Source organism: Ambystoma mexicanum, chromosome 14, assembly GCF_040938575.1.
Source record: "Ambystoma mexicanum isolate Mex_15411 chromosome 14, UKY_AmexF1_1, whole genome shotgun sequence".
Taxonomy (NCBI): Eukaryota; Metazoa; Chordata; class Amphibia; order Caudata; family Ambystomatidae; genus Ambystoma; species Ambystoma mexicanum.
The window spans coordinates 198,554,234-198,581,301 of NC_090940.1; the positions used below are offsets into that span (position 1 = coordinate 198,554,234).

The window sequence follows — 27,068 nt, forward strand, 5'->3', positions numbered from 1 at the left end:
TTCAGGTATTGGAACCTTCGGTGGTTGTCTTTTCTACAAAAAACTCTCTTGCCTCCGAGGACCTGATAGGTTCCAACAAAAACACAGTTTCTTTCCAATGTATATTGGGTGATCTTCACCCCTGGGTGCCCCCTCACCGGGCTCAGGCCCTTCTCAACTGTTTGCCTATCTTTAGGTAATGCTTCTTCACCTTTCGTCCCCCTCTTCCGGGCTCATACCCTTGTTGAATATCAGTCTCCCTCAGTCGGGTTCACTGTGACTTAAATGCAAAAGATATTTTCACCTTTCGTATTCACAAATCTTAATGTCGATTCACTGTGGACATCCCTCTGTCGGGTTCACTCTTTGTCCTCACAATGTTCATCGGGGATCATGCTTTGCCCCGTTCTGTAGGCAACCCTCAGTCAGGTTCACTCATGCCAATTTTGAAGTTCCTTTGCTTCCTTTGGTTTCTATTAGTTTGCCGGTCAAAGAGTTTCAACTGTACAGAGGATTTTGCAAGACCCCTGTATGACCACATGGACCTTTCTTTGAGGCTCTTGTAGCCTTATGGTATCCGTAGTTTTAACAAAACGTGGGATTAACCAGTCTCTCTTGAATAAGCACCCATGTGGTGCCGGACCTCTCTGCAGCTGGTTTTTCATTAATTTTACAAGTTCTTTGAATTCTTCCATTTGCCACTTTGCGCTCTCATTCAACGCAGTTTGGTTTCTTTATCGGTTCACCCCTCGACTCACCGTCTGTGATGAACCGCTTGGCTTTTCAGTATATCTGGAGTCAAGGCCAGTACCACGGAGCAGGCGTCTCCCTCTGTCCTGCTTATCAGCATAGGCATGCTCAATGTGCTTGACATCTGCTGCAACACACTCAGTCTATTGTTTGCGGTTTTACGATTCCTTTCAGGGAGGCTTCCGAGGTCTGGGTTGGAAAGGGCAGGGTTGCTTCTCTCCTTGTCGCCCACTCCGCTCTCACCGTCTTTCTCCTCTTCTTGACCTGCCGTACTTGGAAAGCTCTCTCGTTGTGCGGTCTGCCTTGCTCCTCTTGTGCTCACATGCTCCACCTTTTATCCCTGTGGGGAAGTGAAAGGGCCAATGGGAGTGTTCGGTTCTCCTCAGTTGCCTGACTCTGCCTGACCCTTGTGTTGGGACATGTCGGGTAAACAGCTCTGATGTTGGTCGGTTGTCTTTCGTACTGTGTGAAAGTGTGTGTGTCAGAAAAAAGGGGTCGGGGGCTAGAGTTTGAGTATCCTACATTGCGGGATGGGGAAAAGGTGTTGGAAGAAGGATACCACGTCCCACCTGTCGGTTTCCCACCACTCCCCAAGGACCTCCCATCCAGGTGACCTGGTCGTGCACCTCACTGGTCCACCCCCAGGAACTGGATCTAATAGTGATGGCCTTGTCCTGGCCACCTGAATGATAGATCCCCGGAGACTAGTCAGGGAGACACCTTCTGGTTTCTCACAATGCCCAAAGCAGTCTTGTTTTTCTGCTGCTGCTTGGAAAATATCTGCCAATCCTTCTTGTCCATGTGCTGTGTCCTGTATGAAGAAGAGCCTTCGGCAAACAAATAACTTCAACTGCAGCCACTACCATCATGGCCGCTAGTTCCCAGGCATTTAATTTAGGCATGATTGAGAATTGTGGTAAGAGTAGGGCCACATCCTTGATTTCTACCAGACTATGAGAAGGAGGAAGCCTTTGTGCTACTTCATAAAGGTGACAACGCATCGGATTACACCATCTCTGTGGTTCTGGACATCGCTGGTGCTGGCTTTTGTCAAATGGCCAATGGAATGGTGATACGTTGCCAAGGGTGGCTGAAGGCAATGATCTTCCACCTGAATGTCAAGGCCAAGGTGGTAGATTTGCCTTTTGACCTGTAAGACCTCTTTGGCAAGAAGGTGGACAATACCCTCCAGTCAATGAAAAGAGACACTGACACTGCCCGATCCTTTGGCACTTTGCCAACGTCAACCAGTCCTTTTGGTCCTAGCAGAGCCGATTCTCCTGATCGGCTGTGATTATTGACCTACCTACCGCTCCCAATCCTATAAAGGAATGTGTTAGGTGACTAAGTCAAGTCCAGGTCACAAGGGCAACCAACAGTGCAGTGGGTCCTTTCAGGCAAAGTGCTAGACCAGCAAGTAAACCTGACTTCAACATAGTACCGCCCCTCCACTACTCATACGCCCTGTGCCCCTTCCTCCATCCTTGTGGGCATCCCCCAACCTGGGGATGGTACCGGAAGAATTGAGCTTCCCCTTTAAATTTAGTATAGTGTGTGGGGCGCGGCAATGCCCCACCGAAGCCCCAACCTCCAGCGCCTCACCTCAGTCCCTTTTCCAAGACAGACCATGTCCACCAGCGCAGATACTTTTTTTTGCTTTCCGCTTGCTCTGTTTTCGTTTTTTCAATCTTTCTTAACTTCCCTTCGGTGCCTCGCCTCCACCGGCGCATGTCGGATGCAGGAGGATTCACCAGATGTGCCTCATGCGACCAGTCTTTCCCGGCCTCGGACTCCCATGCATTGTCTTCAGTGTTTGGGGCCCGACCACCGCTGGGGACGCATGTTTGGTTTGCAGTGCTCTCGGTCACAGGGCATTGAAGAAACGATTGTCGTGGTGGGAGATCTTCCACACTTCTCCTCCCCAATTTAAGGACTTTGTCTCAAGGACCTCTCGTCAAGACAAGGTGTAGGTCCTTTGTTCAGCACAGCTCCACCATGCAGCAATTCCTTCACAGGGTTCCCACGGATCGTGGTTCCTCAAATTCAGGTTCTGGCAAGCACTGAGGCCTCTAAGGCTACCACCTCCCAAGCCGAGGGGCCCGGGGACTCTTCCAGGTGCTCCGGGGACACACCTAAGGCTGTCCTTGCTACCTTATCCCAAACTGAGGGCCCCTTCCAGGCTGTCCTCGGAAGGATGACCAGGTTGGTCCTCTTTGTCAAGTGCCACCTCCAAGAGTCTGTCCTTGGCACGATCCAGCAGGGTTACTGGCACAGGGGCAGAGGGCGCCCAGCCTACCGGAGCTCATGAGTCAGGGTGTCATGACTACCGGCCATCCGGCTGAGCACTCCGTGCCTACCAGAGTGATCTGAGGTTGACGCCTCTGCTTCGGGTGCAAAACCCAAGCTGTATCCTCCCATGGCTGAGGCCTCTCGAGGCTCAGGGCCTCAGCACCCTCCTGCCCAGTGAGGCACATGGCGGAGCTTGCTAGGCTTGCTGCCATCTTGGATCCGGCTCAGGGCCCACCATTGCTTTTGCCCATCGAATGGGCTTTACAAGATTATCCCAGTCCCCTTCCCTCTGAAAGCGGCAACGGATCATATGGTGGAGGCTTCTGGTCCCCTCAGGGATACATCTACCCATCACAGACTTATTATACGCACCAGGTGCCTCAACGCTTTGACCAGTAGCAGAGGCCCAGTGCCTCGGAGGGATGGGTCCCTAGGGACCCAGCGGCTTGTGAGAACCGTTTCTTAGAGCACTGCCTCTTCCTTATGTGTTCCCCTCAGATGAAGGGGCTCCTCAAGGACATAGTGAAGGTCGTCTTGCAGGTGGCACTGCCCAGGCCCCCTCCTCTGGGTACTCCTCCTGTTCCTCCAGCGCTTCTGGTCCCAGTTCCGGTCCCTCCCCCGGTCCAGGCTCTACCAGTTGTGGACCACTCCACCTCCTCCTGTACAACCAACGCCTTTCTCTCAACAGCGGTTGGACCGGTCTGCGGCTCTGGACCTGTGGGGACCCCACTGGGACCGGAGTACCTGGGCCTGGATTACACTCGGTCTGTGAAAAAGGAGATGGGGGGGGGGGGGCGATGAGGATGATGACGCCCAGGACGATGAACCCTTGGCATCCGTTAAGGCCTTTCATGGCCCCCTTCAGGGCCTGGCAGAGTTCTTGGGGTCCCTCTACCTGAGGAAGCCCCCCCAGGAGTTGTGTGTGCTAGCAGAGATCTTTGGGTAACGCAGCATGATCTGGTCTGGCATCCCCCTCCAGAAGGATGTCCTGCAGGTGCCACAAAAGGTCTGGGAGAAGGCCAAGGCCAAAGCCCAGATGAACAAGAAGTTGGACAGCAGGTTTAGGCTGACGGATAGGCATCCAATCCTCCTTGCCTCCCAGCCGCTGCCTCATTCTTCAGTGGTCGCTGCAGCCTCCTTGTATTTGAAACCATCACCTTTGTCTTCCTCCATAGGAGCCTCCTCCAGTTGTCTCTCCAAGGAGGACAAAGTCCTTAAGGCATTGGGAAAGCGCTGTTATTCCATCTCAGGACTCTATCTGCAGCAACTCAACACAGACTCCTTCTTGGCTGCTGCTAACCAGAAGCTGTGGCGGGAGCTCAGGGAATTTTTGCCCGACCTCCCTTCGGACAAGCAAGCTTCCTTCTTGGCTGCTCTGGCAGATGCCCAGGCTATTGTGCAGGACCTTGTGGAGTCTTCGATCTCCCACATCAAAGAAGCCAGCAGAGCACTGTTCCTTGGGGTCGAGGTGAGAAGGACGGTGTGGATGCAAGCCACAAAAATGTTATCGGACGTGCAGGAACGGGTCCTCAATCTGTCCTTCCAAGGCGTGGACCTTTTTAATTCATCAACCGATGACGAGTTGATGAAAAAGAAAACCTCCAACTGCCAAGTCCCTGGCCATCCTGACAAAACCAGGACAGAAATCCTTCCCTCAGTACTCAGGACCGAGGTCAAGCCCCGCACTTTCTCTGGCTTCAAGAGGTTCCAGGACCGCAGTACACAGAGGCCTGACAGATTGCCCAGCGACAACAGGAGGAAACAGCAGAGGACGTTGCACAGGTTTTTCTGCTCCCCCTTTTCTGAGCCTCCCTCTTCCATGGGCTTCCGTCTTCCTCTTCCTTTAGCTCTACCATCCTCTCCTCGTCAGATTGGGTCCCCGGCTCTCGTACGCGAGGTCCTTTCGCTCTTGGTGATGCAGGCGATCAAACTGGTTACTGTTGTAGACTAGGGCTTCAGTAACTATTCAGGATTTTTTGGTCCCCAAGAACAACCAGGGTGGCCTGAGGGTTGTCCTGAACCTGTCATTTCTACATGTCTTTACCGCTGGAACGCTTTAAGATGATTACTCCTGCGCACATAGCTGAGTCGCTGTGTGCAGGGGGACTGGAGGTGTTCCCTGGACCTCAAGGATGCGTACCTGCATGTTCCCATCTACCACCTGCATCTGAAGTTTCTGCGGTTCATGATTAGGTCCTACCAATTTGAGTACAGGGTGCTGCCCTTCGACCTGAACTCAGCCCCTCATGTCTTCACAAAGTTGATGAACGCAGTGGCCTGCCTTCTCCGGCTTGAGTGTCATCTGTACCCTTACTTGGATGACTCGCTGGTGAGGGCAGAATCATCTAAAGGGGTGGTGCACTCTTGCCAAAGACTGGCCGATATCCTTCATCAGCTGGGCTTCTCCCTCAACCAGAGGTAGTCAGTTGTGCCCATCTCATGAACTAGTCTTCCTAGAGGTGCGTTGGAATACTACCGTTCAGCGGGCGTCCGTACGCCTGAGTGGCTTCTGTCCCTCTGCAAGGCGGTCGGGAACTTTCTGGCCAACACAACCACCTTGGCATGGTGGTTCCAGCACATTCTGGGCCCGATGGCCTCCTGCGTGCTCACTTTGCACCTGGCGGCCAGTTGGGACCAGGAGGCAGGGTCTCAGTCAGACAGGATCCCAATACCACCGCTCCTACTGCCCAATCTTCGCTGGTGGTTGATGGATGGCAACGTTTCAGTGGGAGCCCCTTTCACCCTACCAGAGCCTACCCTGGTGGTGACAACACTCATCCCTTTCGGGCTGGGGTGGCTGCTCTAGAGGGTTATGTGATTAATGGAGCATGGTCCAGGACAGAAGCCCTCCTGCATATGAATCTGCCTGAACTCAGAGCAGTGGGCCTGGCCCTGAGGGCGTTTTTGCCCCTCTTCAGGGACAGGTTGGTCCTGGTCAGGACTGACAATTCTACCACAATGTTTTACCTGAACAAGCAGGACTGCACGCAATTTCCCTCCCTCACATCCCCTCCTCTGCATGGAGGCGGGAATGGGCCCTGACAGAGGGGAGTTGGATTTCATCAGTCCACCTCTCGGGGAACAGAAATGCAGAACAGACCAGCTGAGCCGCTTGGGGTTCAACACCTACGAGTAGTATTTGCACACAGACTCCTTGTTGTTCCTACTCCAGCGTTGAGGGTTCGCAGACTTGTTTGCATCGCCTCTGAATTGCAAATGCCCCCAGTTTGCTTTGTGGGCAGGGGATCCGGGGTCTCTGGGAGATGCCTTCCAGATCTGTTGGCACAGCCGCAGGTGTTACATGTTTTGGCCCATCCCTGTGCTCCAGCGGACCCTGCAAGTTCCAGGCTTCGGTGGGTTGCAGCCTCATCCTGGTTGCCCCCAAACAGGCCTTCGAGACCCTGGTTTTTGGATCTGCTGCAGTTGTGCTCCCAGGGTGCCATCCACCTTCTAATCTCCAGCAAGGGGATTCTTGATGCAGCAGGGCGGGGCAGTGGAACATCCAGACCTGGCCAAGCTGGCACTGGCAGCCTGGTTCCTGACCAGCTGAGGCTTCAACATGCTCAATTTTCGGATGACAACTGGGACATTCAGCAAGCCAGGAGGCCCTCGATTCGGTCCCAGTATAAGAGCAAATGGACTAGGTTCTGCCATTTGGGCTTTTGACAAGCGTCTGGACCCTGTCACCTGTCCTCTGGATGATGTACTGTCTTTTTGAGCACACTTGGCTTGTTCCGGAGTTCAGGTGGATACTGCTGCACTTATTTGGCAGCCATTGGGCCTTACAAGAATTCCCCATAGCATGTGCTTTTAGGCGGCCAACGTGGTGGTTAAGGCCCACCTTAAAAGGTTGTCTTGGATTGGTCCTCCAGTGTATAGGCCGCACCCGGTCTGGGACCTCAATTAGGTACTGGCAGCTTTGCAGCACAAAAGTTTCCAGCCGATGGCCTCTGTGGACATCCGCTTGGTGACCCTATAAACAATGTTACTGGTGGCTCTCATCTCTGCGTGCAGTGTTAGTGAGCTGCAGGTATTGTCTTTGTGCAATTCCTTCACCATGTTTCGCAACAAAAAGGTCATATTGCGCACTCACCCAAACATCTTGCCCAAGGCGGTCTCTCCATTTCATCTGAATCAGGAGATCTCCTTGCCTGTGTTCTTACCAAACCCGAGGCAGAGAGCATCCTACATACCTTGGACCTCAAGAGGGTCCACAAGTTTTATCGCTCTCTCACAACTATCTTCAGGAAGTCCGAGGAATTGTTTGACTTTCGGGGGATCCTCGCCCGGCTCTCAGGCTTCCAAGGCATCCATCGCCCGTTGGATATTTCGGGCCATTTCAGAGGCGTACACGGCCATGGGCAGACTTGTCCTGGAGGAGATTCATGCTCTTGCGGTCAGAGCTAAGGCCACGGCTGTCGCGTTTCAGAGACATGCTTCCTAGGATGTCATCAGCAAGGCGACTACTTGGGGCCACCCTGTCGACCTTCTCTAAGCACTACTCAATGGACACTAGCTCCTGGCGCGATGCAGAGTTTGGTCAGGCGGTTCTGAAGAACCTTTTTGCTTTGTCCTATTTATGGGGCAGGTAATCGCAGCTCTTGTTCGGTGAAATTAGCCACAAGGATGGAGGAAAGGGGGCGGGCCATATGAGTAATTCAAGTTACTCACCGCAGTCACTAGAGTACTGTAAGGATGGCATGGTATCAACAGTAAGTCGACACAAGTGACTGCAGTTCAAGGGTGTTTATTGAACTTCAAAAAGGGTTTGAAAAACACCTATCTAATCCTAAATCTACAGATGAGAGCAAGCTACGACCATCAAATAACGCAGTCCTAGTGGTGTCTTGTCAAAATAAAAGGGCCTATAGTAATAAACCTATTGCCAATCCTTCTCTAAATACAAGTAGTGTGGGGAACAGTGTTACGGAAAAGAAAAGTGTTCACAAAATGATATGTTAGGATGTTCAGGTCGTTGGCCTCCCTTACCCATGTTTTCAGCATGGGACAAGGCGGTACACTAGAGATTAGCACAGTCTCTGGCTTCTCTAGCATGAGCATACAGTTCAATAATTAGCATCAGGGCCTTCTTTACCCAAGTCTCTTTGCCTTTCAAAGTCTCTTCTTTCAGAGGGCCTGATGCAACAAACAAATACGTTATTTTCCTCTTGGGATTTCACAAGTAGTCGATTTCTCAGCCGATTCACTATTCATCTCGGGTCCTCCTCAGGTGGGCTCAGATCCTCTTTAACACAATGTTCAATTAGTCTCCCTGTGCCAGGCTCGGACCAATTTCAATTTAACTTTTTAACACAAACTTGCTTTAACCAAAAGCTCTCAGCTGATCTCCCTCCACCGGGCTCGAACCAACTTCATCTACTTTGTCATCAATTTTCTTTATACTATCAACATAGAGGACTTTTGATTGTGTACAGGATTTTGCTTTACCAGTTGCAGGACCATTTTGATTCATAATTCTTAGTCACTCATTCAGTTGGCCACCTCTCGGTTTCAAATGAGCACGCACGCAATGCCAGACCACTCTGTTTAAGGTAACGTATCTTTGGCTTCAAAGTTCAATAATTCATCGGTTGTTTTGATTATCACATTTGCTTCATACAATGTTCGCTTCAGCGTTTACTATACAATGTTGCTGCTTGCAACCTTGCCTTCAACTGAGACGTGTCTGTTATCAATCTCCCCAACTCATCAGCTATGCTGACATTACTGGCGCTGCTTTGTTGTAGGAGCCAAGGACAGTACCACGGCGGCAAGCGATGCTCCCTGCCTTGACTATTGACACGGGAGAACCCTGGGTACCTCTGACAAACACTGCAGAATTCTTCAGCTTCGTTTTCTGGTCTTAAGTTTTCTATTCTCGAAGCTCCATGAAATTAACAATTCCTCGTTGAAAAGGTCAGGGCTACTTCCCTCCTTGCGATCTGATTTGTTTTTTCCGTCTTTCGCCTTGTATTAAACTGCCATCTTGGAACTTCTGCTTCCTCATGTGCTTTGCCTCACTCAGTGTGCTCTTGTGCTCTGCCTTTTATCTGTGTGGGTAAGTGTAATGGAAGTCAAATGTGTAATGGTGAGTAATTGCCTGACCCTGCCAGACCTTTGCATTGATACATGTCCGGTATTCGGCTTGGGTGTTAGTCTATTTTCTCTCTTAACAAGCTGTCCGTGAGAAAGTGTTTGTGTTGGGAAAGGGTGGGGGATTGAGTTCCTAAGTATCCTACTTAGTAGGATGGGGTAAAGGTGTTACAGGAAAGGGGTTAGAGCGTCTTGCCATCTGATGTCCCACTCCCCGAAGACCCCTCTCCCAAGTGATCCTCCGCACTGGTCCACCCCCAGGAACTGGATCCAAAAGCGATGACCATGTCCTGACCACCTGGATGACAGATCCATGGGGACTAGCGGCGGGTGAGACACCCCCGGGTTTCTCACAGTACCCATAGTCCCATTTCCTCCATACGTCCCACCTGCTTTCCCCCGCTAATATGCCAAGGGCTAATATGTACTAAGAGCAGGCAGGTATCTAAGCGTCGGATGTGTTCAAAAGGGAGTGAGATGAGGCGTTGGAGTCCTCAGCGGGGCGTTCCCATTACAGAGGCTGCGTCCCCTATGCTAAATTTAAAGGGGAAGCTCTATTTTTCTCTGTCAAAGTTTCTGGTACCGTCCCCAGTTTGGGAGACTCCCACAAGGATGGAGGAAAGAGGACTATGGACTAAGAGTATTCCAGTCCCCACGGTGAGTAACTTTAATTTTCGTACTGCAGTTAGCAGGCAACTCCCATCTTACGTCAATGGCAACAAATTACCACAGATAAAATTGTGTTTTCACTGCTAGCCCAGAGCCGTACCCTAGAATTCTCCACCCTAACCTCCAATAGGGGCAGAAAAACTGCTTCCAATGCTCATGTAGGAAGTTCTTGCACTGCTTTCAAAAGGGACGGTAGAGCCGGTCCTCTGCTCAAAATGGAACCCGGAGTTGACGGTCATCTAAACAAATATATTCGCTCCTTTTCCTTCAGACTGTTACATTAGAATACCTCCTCAGTCAACTGGCCTTCACTACCAATTCAAAGTCCTTCCCTTTCGTCTCAAGTCCACCCCGAGGGTGATCATAAAAGGCCTGGCCTGACCGTTGCACACCTCCGGAAGTTGGGCATTCACGTTTGTCTGTATTTGGGTGGCTGGTTGTTCGTGGCCCCATCCCTGCATCTTGTTTTCAAGCACACACAGGCTACAATATCCAGCCTTTCCTTAGGCTTCGTGATCAACTACTACAAATCCTTCACAACTCCATGCCAGTAAATGCTATTTCTGTGAGCATGACTGAACAGTGTCTTCATCTCTACCCCGTCAACTAAGAGGGTACAGGCCATTCTTTCCAAGAGCCAAACGCTGTCACAGTGATGAGTAGCCTCAGTTTGGACACTAAAATCCCTCCTGGGAATGATATCCTCTTGTATTTCACTTCTTCAGCATCGTTGGCTTCGGCTGAGACCTCTCTGGGTTTTCTAGGATGTCCACTAATGACAAATCTCCGGCCCTTGTAACGGCAACCTATTTGGAACATCTGTTCGATGATGCCCTGTGCTGGTGGTCAGACAGCACCTATCTTATGGAGAGAGCTTGTTCGTCATCGCCACTGACACATTAACCACAGACATGTCGATGAAGGATTGAGGAGCCTACACAGACACCTTCACTCCAGAGGCCTCCGGTCATTGGAGAAGTTATTGCTTATCAATGACCTGGAAGTAAGAGCGGTCTTCTGCGCTCTGAAGTCCTTCCTGCTTCCCCTGCAGAGGAAAGTGGTTTGTGTGTTCACACACAACACAACCACAATGTTCTATATTTAAAAACAGGTCTGTGGCACAAGATAACCCATCCTGTCTGCCGAAGCACAATCCATCTGGAAGTGGGCCAATTCACACGGGATGTTCTTGTCCCCTTTCCACCTGCCAGCTATCCACAAATCTGTGACTGATTGCCTCAGCAGGGAGCTGCATTCCTGCTCCGAGTGGGTACTCCTCCACAGTCTGGTCCTACACCTTTTTCGGACGTGGGGGACGCCGGTCATAGACCTCTTTAACACCAAAGACACCTTGAAGTGCCTTGTGTTTTTCGAACAGATTTTAGCTTCCGGGTAGCCTGGTTATGCTTTTGCATTCTAATGGACAAACATGTTCCCATATGCCCCCCCCCCAAAAAAAATTCATACCAAGAGTGCTAAACTATGTAGACACAAAGACAGTTGGTATTTGGTTCTGAGCTGGCTGGGGTGGAGTTGGTAAAGGAGAAAAAGATTTGAGTGTTGTATGCAAAGAGCTGAAGATGAAAGCAAAGGGAAATTAGGTCTTCCTTGGGCATATATATATATATATATATATATATATATATATATATATATATATATATATATATATATATTTAGGCTCTCAAGTTCTGAGTGGTGAGCAACAGAAAGAACGTTGGAGACGCAGTGGAGCAGGGTGTTTACTATAGAAGCCAGATGAAAGTGGATTTCCAAGATCATTGTCCTCAAAGTACTTTGTGATCTGGTGAAGAACCACCTGCTCAAGGGCCTTGAATAATGACTAATGGGGAAGGATGGAAAATGGGCCATAGTTCACCCGGATATTTTGGTCAGTAGAGATTTTCTTCAAAAGGACAAGGGGAAAACATTTGAAGGAGGCAGTTAGGTGTCTCGTAGAGGGAGGGTTAAGAGCTCTAAGAGATGAGGGCAGGTGTATGATGGTACATTGTTAACCTTTTAAGGACATAACGGGTCAATAGGAGGACAAGATGGGTTGGAATTACAAAGGATGGGTGCCAATTGGGGAGTAGTAGTTATGAGTAGGAGGGGCCAAGGGCAGGGGCTGCCACCTGCAGCTCTCAAGTTGTTTTGGGCTATGACTCCAATGATTTCTCACCATTGACTATACCGATTATGGATGATAGGAGGTATAGTCCAATACATATGGTGAGCTAAAGATTGAAGACCTGTGTGTTATGGGAATTAGGTTGTGGAGTTGTAACATATGTGATGAGTATTTGTCTCCTACTGTAGTAAAGGTTTATTTTTGAAGCACCTGGATTGTACAGATATTGAACACTAAGTGATGCATGCATCTCTTTGTTGCCCCTGAGAACAACCGAAATGAAAGCACTGGATCCCCATTGGTAAGTATGGATGTTTGGGGTTGTTTCTACAGTAGTCTTCTTGTATGGTGCCTTCACTCCAAAAGTGGGCAATATACTTAGTCGTCTTAATGTCAGAGGAAAAGACAACATCATTTGTCTTTGGAGCGGCTATACATTTGACAGCTAGTCATATTGTCTGTGGGGTATCTCTGCCCTTGTGCTCCAAGCCCCCGCAGGTGGACATCAGCCTCCTGTATTGGTGTGTTGAATATATAATAACCAGTGTGGTGAGTTGTCTGAACTCTCCATCCTCCTACATGGTGGAATGCAATGCAATGCAAGCAGACATGGGACTAGATTGGGCTGATCTGGTTGCTACCCGAGGGCCTTCCCAGAGGGTGAATGAGAGATCCCGCAGGCTTGCTATTGTCCTGATAGGGAGAAATCTGACTTGTGGCAGGAGGGTGACACAATAGGAGACCCCAATGAGGGGATAGTGAAATATCTGTCACTGTTGCTGTGAATGCTGAGCAACCCAATGGCCTACTGTGAATCCTGCATTGCAAGGACCAGAAGGGACCTGTTGTGATTACTGGGAAAGCCAAGGTCTGGGTGGGACCTGTTGCGAATCCTGAGAAAGCCAAGGTCGGGGATTCACCTGTCGTGAAGGCTGAGAAACCGAGGGTCTGGGAAAAGCCCACCAGTAATAGCAGCGGGTTCTTGTCTACCCAATTCCCTCAAGTGATGTCCTTAGCAGCTGGGTCACTGAAGAACTGACCTTTGGAAGGATAGATCTATATCCTGCGAGCAGCCAGCGAAGCTTTCATCTGACTGAAATATAAGAGCAACTGGGCACACTATTGCTATGGTATTGGTCCGTGGAAAGGGAGATCAACTGTTTATCATGTTCCATGGCAATGTTCTGTTATTTTCTGCCTAGTTAAAACAGGAAATGTTTTATTTGCATCTGGTTTAGACAAACCTTTACAAAAATATCAATTTATAAAACATCACTGTACATTCTATTTGGCACAATTCAACAATAAAACGGGAAATTAGGGTATCCTACAGGTCCGGTTGAGCAGTCATTTGAGCACATTGTTAAAGTGACTTGAAGAGCCAATGGTAAACACTTCAATTGTGATTTGCATCTCTTCCATCACTACTGGCACTTTGAGACTTGTATGCTATTTTTGAGCATATGCCTTTTAAATCCATGTCTAAACCTAATTTAAAGTTGGTTACATGTAGAACTGAAATTTTAGTTACTATCATTTGATGTGTTGTCAAGCTCAGTGCTTGGTTATGAAGAGCCTTATTCTTTGCACTGCTTTCCTTCCAAAAGTACTCACCAAATTTACTTTAATGAGATGTTTCCCCTAAACTTTTTTTCTTAATCCTTAAAGCATTGATTAGTGGCTTTTACATAATTTTGGTGTCTGTAGGACTCTACATTTCTGTTTTGAACGCACTCAGACTGAGCAGGTTCAGTGTATCCAAACGACTTGGTAAATCAATCATGGGGGGCTCTGAGCTCGGCGAACATGCGATGGAGTCCAGGCACCATTGAGTTATTCTATGCATTGTAGAATTCTTTATGAAGGGCATTCCTAATAAAGGTATTAATGCGGTCAGAGCACTGACCGCCTAGCCTCTGTGCCCTTTTAGAGGTGCTTTCATCTGCATACTGTCTTCAAGGTAGGCACATGGTTCACAATGCACACCTTTTTAAAACGATTTCTCCGTTTTCCAGATCTAGGCCTGATGCTCAGTTTAGCCAGTCTATTATGAAAAACGTTTCTAGCTCAAAAATGTCACGACCTTTACTGCTCCTGACATCTGTCTGAGGTTGCTTGTGTCTCGTGCAGGAGGAATGTGATCTTGTAGTTTACAGCTGCACTAGCCATTTGATGAGGCCAAGGCTGATTTGCATCTGGTTTATCCCCATCTGTAATAGCATGGCAGACTGAAAAATGTTTTGACATGTTGATATAATTTATTGAAATCCTTCTATCCATAACTTTTGCCACATTGCGTTTGCTTGTTCATCTCCCATAGCTGAGGACCAAAGGGCGTGGGAGGTATGAATACATTCAAATTACTCTAGTGACGTTAGTCCGTCCGTATATGTGGCTGTGCCTCCATCGCCTCAGTAAGACTTCTTGCAATTAATGCTTTATTTGAAGGGAGAGGCATTTCGCCTAATGAACCAGAGATGGCAGGAAAAGGTTTGAAGGCGGAGTAAAAGCTGGGGTGCAGTTTGCTCTGATCCTGTCCCCTTTGTGAAAGATACTCCATTATTATTATGGTGGGGAGATCGTCTATGGACTTGGATTGCAAAAGCCACTACAGGGAGTAATTTGTACTAAAAAGTTAATTTCCACTGCTTGCTTTTTTTTTTTACACTGCAGTGTTTGTTCAGCGTGCGTTGAAAAAGCTCCTACAAAATGTTCATGGTTCTGTGACCTATATTGCAATCGATTATTTTCCTTTCAGCTAAAGTAATTGCCAGCAACGTTCACTTTATCAGTTTTACTCCTTTCATCTTATCGGCCTGTTTTTTAGGGGCTTGGTAAGTTTGTTAGAATATGAACGAATCTATATGTATAGAATTATTTCGTAAGGTGCCCCTTAGCTTTTCCTTGAATGTGTATTTGTCTTCCTTATTCTGTTTGTGTGACTTGTTAAAAATGACTATTTTCAAAGCATGTACTAACATTTTAATGCTAAATGTTAATTTCTCTTTTTTAAAATCAATTGTTTTATTTTAGTAGATCGTTTTCAGTTGTTTTGTTCTTGTACCAGTTAGAACTAACAAAGGGAAAAACTGGACCATCTTCGTTTTACGAAATTGTTAAATTAACTTTCATAAAAATGTTTCAATTTTTAAATTTTCATTCTGGACAACAATTACAAAAAAAGTACTTCTGATTCCCAGAGATCATAAAGAAGCAGGGTGAAGAAGGCGTGCCAGACTTAGTCCATGTGATGCGTACGTTAGCAACTGAGAGCATCCCAAATCTCCCACCAGGGGGTGAATTGGCAAGCAAGTGAGTTAACAATAAGTGTGCAACTGCTTTTGACCCACCTGTATATTTGCATAAAAGGGACGTTTAGACATGCCATGCTTCCGAAGAACAAGGTTTGTTTGTTCATTCTTTAGCTTTTTTTGTACATCTTCTCACATGTTAATGTACACTCTGCATGAATCCTCTGTAAATATTGTGTTAGGAAAGTAAACGTTGATATTAAGAACGAACAAACAAACTTTAAAATATGTAAAAATAATGTTATAGTATGTCACACAGGGTGGGAGAAATGACTTTGTGGTCTGGCAGCTAGTAAACCACTAACTTTCTAAAACTGGTGGTGAAATGATTTCCGACTGGATTTTAATAACTATTCCGGTGTTATGCACGGAGTGGGACCAGAATGGATAAAGTAACTGCCCAAACTTAAAAAAATCTTGGGAATATGGAGACCTCATTTGTCCCACCCTAATGTCACATTTCTAAAACCCTCTTTTGAACAAAGTGTTTTATTTCTTGTACTGGAGTTTTTATTTATAATATGGTGAGTAAAATCACCTACCCATCCGTGTTCTAATATAAGTGCCTGCATTACATTTTACAATAAATTTGTGAATTATTGCGCTCATGTCTGTTTTATTATGCAGATTGATTGCATTTTAAAAAGCTGTGATTGAAGGCAAGTTCGCAAGATTATTTGCGTATACAGTTGAACGGCTATTCTTTGTTTTAAAACACTTGGCTTTCATTGCAATTGTGTTTTCCACATGCTACGTTTTTCATGTATGCATTTAGGCTGAGTGGCTCTCTTTTATGCAGCATTTTATTGCAGTACTGCAACTTGATGATTCACAATCACCCTTCACCAATATGGCAAAACGTGTGAATGCCCTCTGTCGAAACATTTCTGGTCCATTATATTTTGCTGTATTCTTAGCTAACTCCTACGTTCCATCTCCTTTCCTCCATAGTGTATGGGCGTCCCTCGCTAGGGATGTGAGACAGACCCTTTTTCACCAGAAAAATCTTCTTCCCCTTTAAATTTAGATGCGCTTGTGGGCACTGCCCTGCGAGCATGCGCTCCCCTGACTCTGCCCACTGGCGCCACTCCTCAGTCTTCTTTTCGGCGTCGACAGGAACGGACTGCTTTCACCAGCGCTCCTGGGTTAGGCCTCTGGCCTAGTAATTCCATGCACTCTTTCCCGAAGTACTTTTGTCTTAGTTTAATTCTCTTTCAATTGTCAGGTAACGCTTCGTCCGCTGGCGACACGCTCCTCCCGGGCAACAGCGCCAGACTGCAGCAGGTGTCCAGCCTGCAAGGGTCTTTTGCCAACATCCGACCCCCACTCCCCCTGCTTCCGCTGCCTTGGCCCTGACCACAGCTGGGATGTCTGTATCGTGTGCGACACAGACACTGCGCGCCCTCAAGAGCAGACTAGCCAGGTGGAGGGAGCTCTTCGGAAGGTCGCCTCTGGAGGACCTAAAAGCCCTCGTGAAGCAGAAGACCAGGCCCAAGGTAGGTGCGCTGTTCTCCTCCGCACCCTGCAAAGGCAACTCCTTTCCTTGGAAGCGCACTAGCGGGAGGGACCTAACCGGTCCTATGTCCAGCACAAGCACCGAGGCTGCTCCAGCTACTGGCCACTAGGACGATGGGTCGCAAGATCCTACCAGAGATTCCACTGAGGGACCGCACGGTTCTTTTACCGGGTCTCAACGCAACGGGCTACGCCCTAACACCGGACTGATGTCTGAGGGGGCACTAACGGCTCCACAGCTGAGGGCACTTCGCCTACCATGCCCCAACCTGAGTTGCAGGGTAGGCGTTAACCTCCACAGCTCAGCATACTGGAGGAAGCCAGGCCCAGCGCAGCCAGTACCACGATGCACGCACGTGGCATGCAGAAAAACAAAATGAACCCTGGGCCAGACAAAATGGCTCACCCGACACACCATCTCCATTTGGGGAGCAGGTAGGGAGCGAGTTTCCAGGTGGAACTGGTCAACGTCTATCACTTGGCCCACAACATACCCATCGACTTCGCTGGGCAGATACTCCTCGCCCCATATTGCGAGACAGGGCGCACCTATGTCTTAGCAACCTCAGGGCCCAGCACCTATGCCTATTCCATCAAGCACTCTTCCGGCACTGTGAAGACCGGTTCTTTGAGAAGTTCATACTCTCACGAGGTCCCCACAGATGGGTACCATCCTTAGGGATGTGATCAGGGACATGCTTCCTCCGGTACAGCCGCTTGCACCCACAGCGATGCCGCCTTTGGGTCCAACTTCCCTGGGTCCAGCGCAGGTGCCCGTGCCAGTCCCTACTGTCGGGGTTATTTCCTGGGGGCCGGCAGGGCCGTCTGCGGACCTCCGGGGCTGGGGAGGCACCAACTTTTCCTACGTCCCAAAAGTATGTGGCACACACAATAGCAAGGCTTGTACTGCTGTTTATTACAGAAACAAGCGGGGACGAACTCTCAGACCATATGCATCTGGGAGGCTCTCATCATTAGTGGGCTCGCAGGCCCTTTTTACCGTTGTATGACACGCTACATGCGTCACCTGGGAAAACTATCCCCAAAACCTAGCGCCACTTCGGGTTGGCTCCCTGAGTGGTACTATCAGTATAGTTACCTATAGGAAAGAGTGTTATTGGGTGAGGAAGGGTCAGGTGGTACGCTTGGGCCATCCCTAACAATTGCTACAACAAATTTGTTACAAGGGGACACTTGGTGATTGGCTAGACTATAGTGGCGTCATGATGCACCCCTTGTACTCTGATTGGTTCATCCGCAAGCCCCCAAGCCTGGGACCATCTTTGTTACCAGCTTGCGGTGTTACCTGGTGCGGGCAACAACGTGCGACTATGTTTCAGTGATGGACAATGGACAGGTCTGACTAGTGGCTAGTGTGCATGTCTTTCCCATTGCTGTAGGTGTCCAATTTGTCACTTTATTGTTGCAGACTGTGTCCCGGACTTGAGACCTCAGCGCTTTTCTGTCCCGTAGGCTTGGCATCGTAGCAGGTCGGCTTGGTCACGTGTGGCGAGACCGTGGCTGGAGTAGAATTATGAGCATTTGATTTGTATTTCGGCTCTGAGGAGCGTTTAGCAGGGGCAGGTGTAACCTTGGCGCGGGGAGCGCGACATGTAGATTGCAACATCGTGGCCTTGGCTGTGGGCTCTCGTTGGGGCTTGTTCTGCATGATCAGCGCTTTGCAGTTTTGTCTGAGTCTTCTGCCTGGGGACTCTTGCTTTGCGGCCTGCCTTGGCCTAGCTTCTGGGTGGCGGTACATAACCCATAATATGGGGGTTGCGAGGGGCGACAGAGTGTCATATGCATTAGTAGATATATAGGGTGGCGTCTTCATGGTGTTAAGTGGCGAGAAAGCGTCTGCAATCATATACACAAGCTCTTCAGGCATCTTGCGTTTCTGTGGTGCTGTAGGTGGCCTATGTGGAAAATAACAACTATGCATGTCTGTCAGTATATAGGGTCCTCTGTTTCATAGCACTGAGTATGTTCTTCGTGTAGGTTGGTGTGTGGGTGACCGTGTGCATGGTGGCACGTGTTTTCTTTTCTGTTGGCTATGTCGTCATGGCATCTCTAACAATGGTGTTTTGTGGTTACTGTCTAATCGAGTTGGTCCATAAGGTCGATGTCAGTTCCACCTGAGGTTCCCGCACATGGTTTCATTAATGGGCAGGCTCCCTGGCCGTGTGGAGCGTGGCCACAGTGGATCTTGACGTCTGGTGCGGAAGTGAGCGGGTCGAATTCCTCTCGCGGGGAGTGCTTGGGCCGTGCCGTCCTAGGCCATGGTTTGGATGAGAATGGGGGGGGGGGGATTCTCCCATTTTCCCTCTTCAGTGCCCCCTCTGGTCGACTTGTCGACCACAAAATTATCCACTCTTGTCTCTGCATACTCGCCATACCTTCGTTATTCCTGCCCAGTGTCCGTACTGATTCACGTGATCTTCAAATGACCAGTCCACCACCGGGTTTGCAATAAACCCACTTTCCAATGTAACTCTTCGGGTTCCTTGGGTTCTCTACTTTCACTGATGGTAGATACAAACTGCTTCTATTATCTGCTGGCGTAACCGTTCACGTTCCTTAATAATGATGTCTGTGTGTTTGTTGTCTTCAGCTGGCATTAGGGTGTGCATGCCGATCATTTTAATCATCTCTTCAGTAGTACGCTTTGATCTCGTCTTCCATACCTTAATCCCCATCAGGCCGGCCATTCCTAAAATTATGCACCCTGTCACGATCTTAAGACCATCTGAGAGCCAAGATGGCATTCATGACCAAATGTATGAGAACCAGCTACCGTCCTTCCTCACTCCCTTTGCTGCTGCTTCCATTTTGGCATGCATCTTGGCCAGCTGTGATACTGCCTCAGAAAGCGTGCCGTTGTCCTTGTCGTTGGCAGGAATAAATGTGCAACATGAGCTCCCAATTATAGCGCAAACACCTCCTTCCATTGCTGTCAGGAGGTCCAGCACATACCTGTTCTGAAGTGCTACCATCCGTATTGCCCTCAGTTCTTCTTTTATCGCGTTAAATCCATTAATGGTGGAGTTGATAGTCATCATTAGCTCCCATCTGGCAATCTGGAGCCACTACGCATTTGCATATGCCGCCATCCCTGCATGTATTATGGAGGAAAAGAACATCGCCACTCTGCTAAACAGTCTGTGTGCTGGTGGGATGTCACTCAGAGCTGGTTCTGACCCTACCCACAGGTAGTTCGCCGTCAGTGGTTCTCCTTGTCTTTTCACACTCGACAGGCTGGTCGTGTCGTTCCGTTGATTGCTTCCTCCTATGTTAACTGACCTTTTCTTCCTTTTATTCCCTTCGTCCATCTTAGGGAAGTTTTCCAGGTTGATGTGTTTTTGCGGTACTGACAAGGACGGTATGTTGATGTGTACCATAGTGCATACTCCATTCCACAACGGTGGCAAGCTGTGGTATACCTTTGCTCCGCAGGCCCAAGAGTGATCCATCAGAACTGCTGTTCCAGCACCCCCCTCAGCAATCTTTATTGTTCTTTTGCAATCATCATTTCTTCCAACATCGACTTCTCCATCATGCTGATAACACAGTGTTGGTGCTGTGAGTGGAAGTATTGTTATTGGTTCTTCGTCGTTATCTAGCCATGTGACCAGTGCTGCACTCCTTGTCCATTAATTATAACATTTGTCGTTCTCTTCATGAACTGTCATCACCGATGACTTTGCCAAAGTCACCATTTTACTTCCTACAACTCCGTCCACCCACCCTTCTTTAGTGTATACCTTGCCATATATCAATATTAGTGGTCTTTCCCAGCATCCTGGTTCACCAGCAACTTCTTTTGCGTGCCATTCACATGGTAGGTAGTTCAGTGTAACCTCTTTTGTGTCTTCTTTGTCGGGTCCATCCGTCATGTACTGGAGCCCTTGCGTCATCTGCCAGTAGTTGTCATACATTGGTAGTGTTTTGATAAAATTGTCTTCATAGGGGTACGTGGACCTTGATTTTCATCTTAATGTTGCTTTTCTTCCTTGAAATCGCCCTCATGTTTGGAACAAGGCCAAGTATATCAGGCATTCCACTGATGTTGCAGGTACCTCAGTTGCCACAAGTGTTCTTGATGTGCTCATGTCGTATGGGATCAACAAGCACAGATAGCATCTGTCCTTAGTTGTGCCTTTATCAATTTTGGACATGTGCTTGTACCACATGTAGTTTGAGACGTGTGCGGACTCTGTAATGTATGTATCTACCCCATGTGTATCAATAGAAACACTACGTTTATCTCTCTTTATGTTGTCTTTCGTACTACTTGTACAACCTGACGCCATACACGTTGCAGCCATGGTAGGGGAATGTGTTAGTAGAGGGTGATGCCATAGCATAGGAAGCATAGTATGTCTGCCAGACAGTGGCAGTAATCGGACCAGTGGTAAAAAATATTCCTAACATCTTTATTACAATTGCTAATACCACTGGCATACCTTTCTTACCTCTGCTGCGGTCCTGCAGCCACTTTACTTTTAGATGATATAGATGCCCGCCTGAAAATCTCTCAAAGTATGCGTTATTATGTTAGTATCTTTTAGTCAAGCCCTTCCTATAAAGTAATCGTTCAATGCCCAGGCAAAAAGCTGTTCCCACGCTCTCCTTAACGTCCTATCTCTTAGGGAGGGTAATGCTGCTTGGAGATGTGGAAAAGATTGAACTATTATCAAAAGGAACGTGTTATAATACACACATATTCTTCTTTTCTTTAAGTGTTTTGGTCTTTTTATAACGTAAACAAATTGGTGCGACAATGCTTCTGGGGTGTTGTCGTCCGCGGGCAGCATTTACCACTGTGCAATGACGTATGCGTTAGTGACGTATATTCCCTTTTCTTCACATTACATATACAACAGTACTGCGCGGTACCTGCATGTACGAGACAAAAAAGAGAGCATGCACGTGTCTACACAGTTTGGTGTATGTTGCAGATCGTTGGACAATGTTCTTTATTAGGTGGTGGCTGGGGCGGGGTTTACTTTATCTGGGATCTCGTGACCATAGGGTGAGCTCTGGGTGGTTGGTCGTTTGTCCTTTGGGGGTTTGGTGTCTGGGCTGTGTCGTTGTTGTTGTCAGTTGTCATTGCTGAGGCGTTGGCCCTTTCGTTGATGAGAGGGGGGTCTGTGCTTTGTAGGGCTTGATGTCGTGGATGTGAGTCCATACGTTTTTACCCTTTATTTTAACTTCTCTGGGAGCTATTTTGTCCACCTCATGGGGTCCTGTGAACCGTGGGTTATTCCATCTCCTGTTAAAGTTCCTTAGAAGGACCTGGTCCCCCTCTTTTACTGTCCACTGTGCAGTTTGTTCCCGTTCTTCATTTGTTGTTTATCCTTGTTGGTGGTTCTTCGACCCGCCCTGTGTCCATTGAATCTGTTGAGAGATAAAAGTGACACTAGTAACCAGTGAAGAGACATATTCATACATTTCTTCACCAAAGACATTGTGTGTAGCATGGCAATCTGTTGTTGCTCTTGATGGCGGTGTGAGTGGAAGGTGCATCTGGTGTCCGGTCACCACCTTGTGGGGTGTGAGGTGGTTGTCCGACCCTGGCCGATTTCTCAATTCAAACAAGGCCAAGGGGAGGCAGTAAAGCCAACTCTTTTTGGTTGTTTGCTGAATTTTTGCTCTCTCTTCTTTTAGGAGGCCGTTGAGGCGTTCGCAGACGCCATTTGCTTGTGGGTGATACGCGCATGCAAACTTATGCTTTACTCATAAGAGGGCGGTTATGTGTTGGAACATTTCGTTGGCAAAGTGGGCCATTGTCAGTCCGCAGCACTTCGCATACTCCCCACCTCGGGAACACCTCCCTTACAAGAAACTTCGCTGCTCTGAAGACGTCTGCATGGGAGCATGGACCGGCCTCGATCCACCTAGAAAATGGGCATACTACTACAATTATCTATCTGTACCCTTGACATACATTGATCGTGTCAACGTAGTCAATGTGTAGGTGCAGGAAAGGTCCTTCGGTCCCGGGTATAGTACCTTTGATCACTTGCAGCGTGTGACCAGCCATAAATTGCTGGCATGTGAGACAATTGCTAATGAAGTTTGCAACGTGTGAGTTTAGCTCGGGACAGAGCCATCCTTCCTTTATTCGTGCTGCAATCACTTCTTTTCCTGTGTGTGTAGGGTGGTGTAGTTGGGCCAAACCTCTTTTGAATAGGGCCAGGGGCATCACTACTTTGCCTGTATTATTCTGTCGCCATAATGCGTCTGTGGGGGACGTGCATCCTCTTTTGACCCATAGTTCCTTTTCTGCCATAGGTGCTGCTGCCTGTAGCTCCATTATTTGTGTTTCATGGATGTGTGTGTACCCATCCTTCATCAACATCTGTCTTGCCACCCTCTTATCTTTTTGTTTTTCTGGGAGGGTTCATGTCTCGCCAAAGTATGCAGCATGTTTAGCATGTGCGTCTGCTGTTTCATTACCTTTTGATATTGGATCATCCCCATTTGTGTGGGCCTGATATTTCACTAGAGCTACTTCTTTAGTGTCCTCAATTACTTCAATTAGTTCAGCAAGTAGTAGAGCATGCTGCACCGGAGTGCCGTCTGCTCCTCTGAACCCTCTTCGTTGCCATTTTATTAACCCGAGTGCACTGTTGATGTGACGTATGCACTGTCAGAATATGTGACCCTTTTGTCATTGCTCTCTTGAAGGGCTACAATCAGTGCTACTAGCTCTGCTGCTTGTGCTGAATAGTGTTGTGGTAGCTGGATGCATTTCACTGGAACATAAGTCCAATCGTCCCTCAGTCGTACCACTGCTGCGCCTGTTCTTCTCACCCCATCACTCTGGTCAATTGTTGAGGATCCATCTATGTACATTATCTCTCCCACCTCTAGGGCATTTTCCTCAACCTTCCTTGTGCTTGAGTAAATTTAGATGGCCTTTGTGCAGTCATAGGCATAATTGCCATCTTCCACTACCTCTGCTATAAACCGTGCTGGGTTTACGTTACTACACCTCACAATTTTCAATTCAGGTCTGGACAGTATTATTTCATAACCTATTGCCCTTTGAGTAGTCAATGTTGATTTTGGTTTATTCAGTATTGCAAAAAGAGCGTGTTTCACGTACAGTGTGGTGGGGCACCCCATTGTTATTGAGGATGATTTTTCTACCGCAAATGCTGCTGCGGCAGTCTCTGTTCGCACGGGAAGTGACCCATCATTACAGGATCCAAATGTCCACTGGAAAATGCTACTGGTTTGTGTCCCATGCTTGTTTTTTGTATCAGTACCGCTTTCATCACTGCAGTATCACAATGTGAGAATATGTAGAATTGTTCGTCGTTCGGTGTGGCTAGTACTGGTGCAGTTGAGATGGCATGTTTCAATTCATTGAAAGCCTCTGTCATTTCTCTTGTCCATCCCAACTTCCTCTCCCCCCTCTGTGCTTCTCTGAGGGCCTCAAGCAGTGGTCCTATGTATGAACTGTAGTCAAAAACCTATGCCCTGCAGTAGTTGCATAGGCCCAAAAATTGCTGCAATTTTTTCAATGTCTCTGGCTGCGGTGTGTTAGTTATGGCTTGTGCCCTTTGTGGTGCAATGTTTCTTCCTTTTTGTGAAATGAGCTGGCCTATGGAGAGCACTTGTTCTTGGCAGTACTGCCATTTCTCCTTGTCTACCTTGTATCCTTTCTCGGCTAACACTGTGAGAATTTTTAGAGAGTCCCTCCTGCACTTCTCCTCTGTGGTGCTGCAGATGTCATCTACATACTGCAGCACCATACTTTCCAAGTCTATGTTTCCCAAATCCATTTGTATCACTCTGTTAAAGATGGATGGTGACTCGCAGTACCCTTGTGGCAGTCTTGTGTGTTTCAATTTTGTATTGCGGTATGTGAAATTTGTTAGGTCTTGTGAGTCGGGGTGTAGAAGTGTTCAGAAGAAGGTGTTTTTGAGGTCTTTCACAGTGAACCGTGATGCCTCTGCTGGTATTCCACACAGTATAGTGGCTGGGTTAGCCGCTATAGGGTATTCTGCTTCTACAATGTGGTTGAGGGGTCTTAATTCTTGGATGAAACGCCAGGACCCTCCCCTTGCCTTACGCACAGGATACACTGCAGTGTTGCATGGAGACTCTGATGGTACCAGTATTCCTCTATTCACTAGGGCAGTTATTGTTTCATTGATCCCCTCATCTGCCTCTTTGGACAGTGGGTATTGTTTTACCCTAGGCAACATTGCCCCTTTTTTCAACTTTATCTTTACTCCTCCAATGCTTTTTATGCAACCTACATCATATGAACTAGTGGTCCATAGAGATGCTGGTACTGCTGCTAAATCATCCTCATAAAATGGCACTTCAGTAGGGGCAGGTGCCTCTAGTGCCATTGCCATCTTTTGTGCTACTTTTTTGTATGTCACTCTCAACCAAATGTAGACGCTCATCTCAAACACCATCTCCCCATCTCTTTATCGTCTGAGAAAAGCTCTTCATCTGATACCTGTGTTAGTCGGCATCCTTCTGCTAAAGCTATTACTGCTCTCCATGCCCTCCCCTCCCTATCCTGGGCATGAACTGCAATGTAGTCTGTGGCTGCCACAATACTCTCAATGCTCACTGATATCATGGCCCCTTCCTTTTCACTAGCCGGTGTTTCGGGTCTGAAAAGGTAAGCTGCTGGTCTCCAAATTTTGCCTTCAATTCCTGGTAGCCATGCTATTGCCATGTCTGTTCCATATTGGAAGATGTCTCATCTACTGGTTCTGCCCTGGCCACTATTTTGCCACAATAAGCCTGCAGGATGTGGCGTGCTGTGAGCCTGTTAATGCCTGGTGTGGAGCATACTATCCCTTTGTCAGTAAAGGAGACGGTTATGTTCAGTCTGCTCATGATGTCTCTCCCTAGTATGTTAACTGGTGATTGCTTTGAGTATAGCAGTGGGAGAGACCTATCGTGATCTCCAACAGATAAGGAGATGTTATCAGTGAAGGGAACCAACCCTCGAGCCCCAGAAAATCCTTGAGTGTACATAGCTTCGCCTCACAAGTTGAACTTTCCCTCTCTTATACAGGACCTAGTGGCCCCTGTGTCAACTAGGAAGGAAAATGTTTTGTCACCTATCGCCACCTGTATGCGTGGTTCCTCCTCAGGGTTAGGTGTTACAGATAGGATGGGACACATCAAAGACATCTGTGTGCTGTCCTATTGTGGGTATAGTGACTGTCCGTTCCCTGTATAAGGGATATGACCCAATATTGTCACCCTCCCCAGCTGTGTCTGTTGTATAGGTGTGTCACTGGATGGTATTGTGTTGTCCTGTATTTGTATAAGCTGCTGCACTGGTTGGACCTGTTGTTGTTGTGTTGTAACCGCCTGTTGTTGTGGTAGGTGTTGTACATGTGGTTGTTGTGTGTATGTTTGAGGTTGTAGTTGTGGTAAGAGTGGTGCTTGTTGGGGTTGCAGTGCACTTGTTGTTGTGGTAGTGTTCCCGCCCCCTGTTGTGGCTGCTGTTGCTGGTAGAATTGTTGTTGCCCGTTACGCCCCTGCTGTCCTTGTTCTCCCCAGGCTGCTTGTGCCGGTCTTATTCTACAAGTGCGTGACCTACCAGCCCACATATCCAACATGTTGGTAGCTCTCGTGCTTGCCATGGGTATCCCTCCGTGCTGTCTGAGTACCCCTGCTGTCCATATTGATTGTAACCCCAAAACCCTCCCCCTTGTTGAGGTGCTGCTGGGCCAAATCCTCTCCCTCTTGTTTGTCCACCCCTTCCTCTGTAGTTGTTTGAGTACCCATTCCCCATGGGTATATAACCCCCTCCCATCTGTGCTGTGTATGGTGGGGGTGGTGGCATCTGTTGTGTCATCATTTGTACTTGCTGTAATGGTGCTGTCTTTTGTTGTATGGTGTCTTGCGTTACTATGACCTGGGTGGGGGCTGTTATCAGTGCGCCCTCCATGGCTTATTTGGATAGTTTCTTTTGAACCAATTTCGCTTCCTCTGCCTTTCTATCTTCCTCTTTCTGTTTAATCTTTTCTTGCCATATCCTGCAGTGGTGTACTATTGTCCGCTGTATCTCTGGCCATGCCTTAGCTTCCATTCCCACTAGTTTCTTTAACTGTCTCTGCACTTGTTTCGTGAGCCCTTGCACCAGTATGTGGTAAAACATTGCTAGTGTTTTGTCCCACGGTTCCTGTGTTTCCAGGCGCCACTTCTCCTGAATCTCTTGGATGTAATCAACAGGATCTTCATTTTCACGCATCTTACAGCGAATGTTTGACTTTGCTCAGATAACATTCAGGTTTCAATCTCCAGATTATTCTTCAACTCTGACTTCGGATGGCTCCTCGATCATA

General features: G+C 48.0%; 1 protein-coding gene across 10 annotated transcripts in view; it reads left to right on the forward strand.

Annotated features, from left to right (window-relative positions):
- Positions 1-27,068, forward strand: part of PPM1A (protein phosphatase, Mg2+/Mn2+ dependent 1A) — an 896,181-nt gene that overhangs the window by 635,517 nt on the left and 233,596 nt on the right. For 9 of the 10 annotated variants that reach the window (XM_069638914.1, XM_069638916.1, XM_069638909.1 and 6 more), the window contains one exon: positions 15,109-15,220. The exons of the other annotated variant lie outside the window; for it this stretch is intronic. In XM_069638914.1, coding sequence (XP_069495015.1) covers positions 15,109-15,220 — 112 coding nt within the window. The remainder of the gene's footprint in view (positions 1-15,108; positions 15,221-27,068) is intronic. 10 annotated transcript variants of the gene reach the window in all.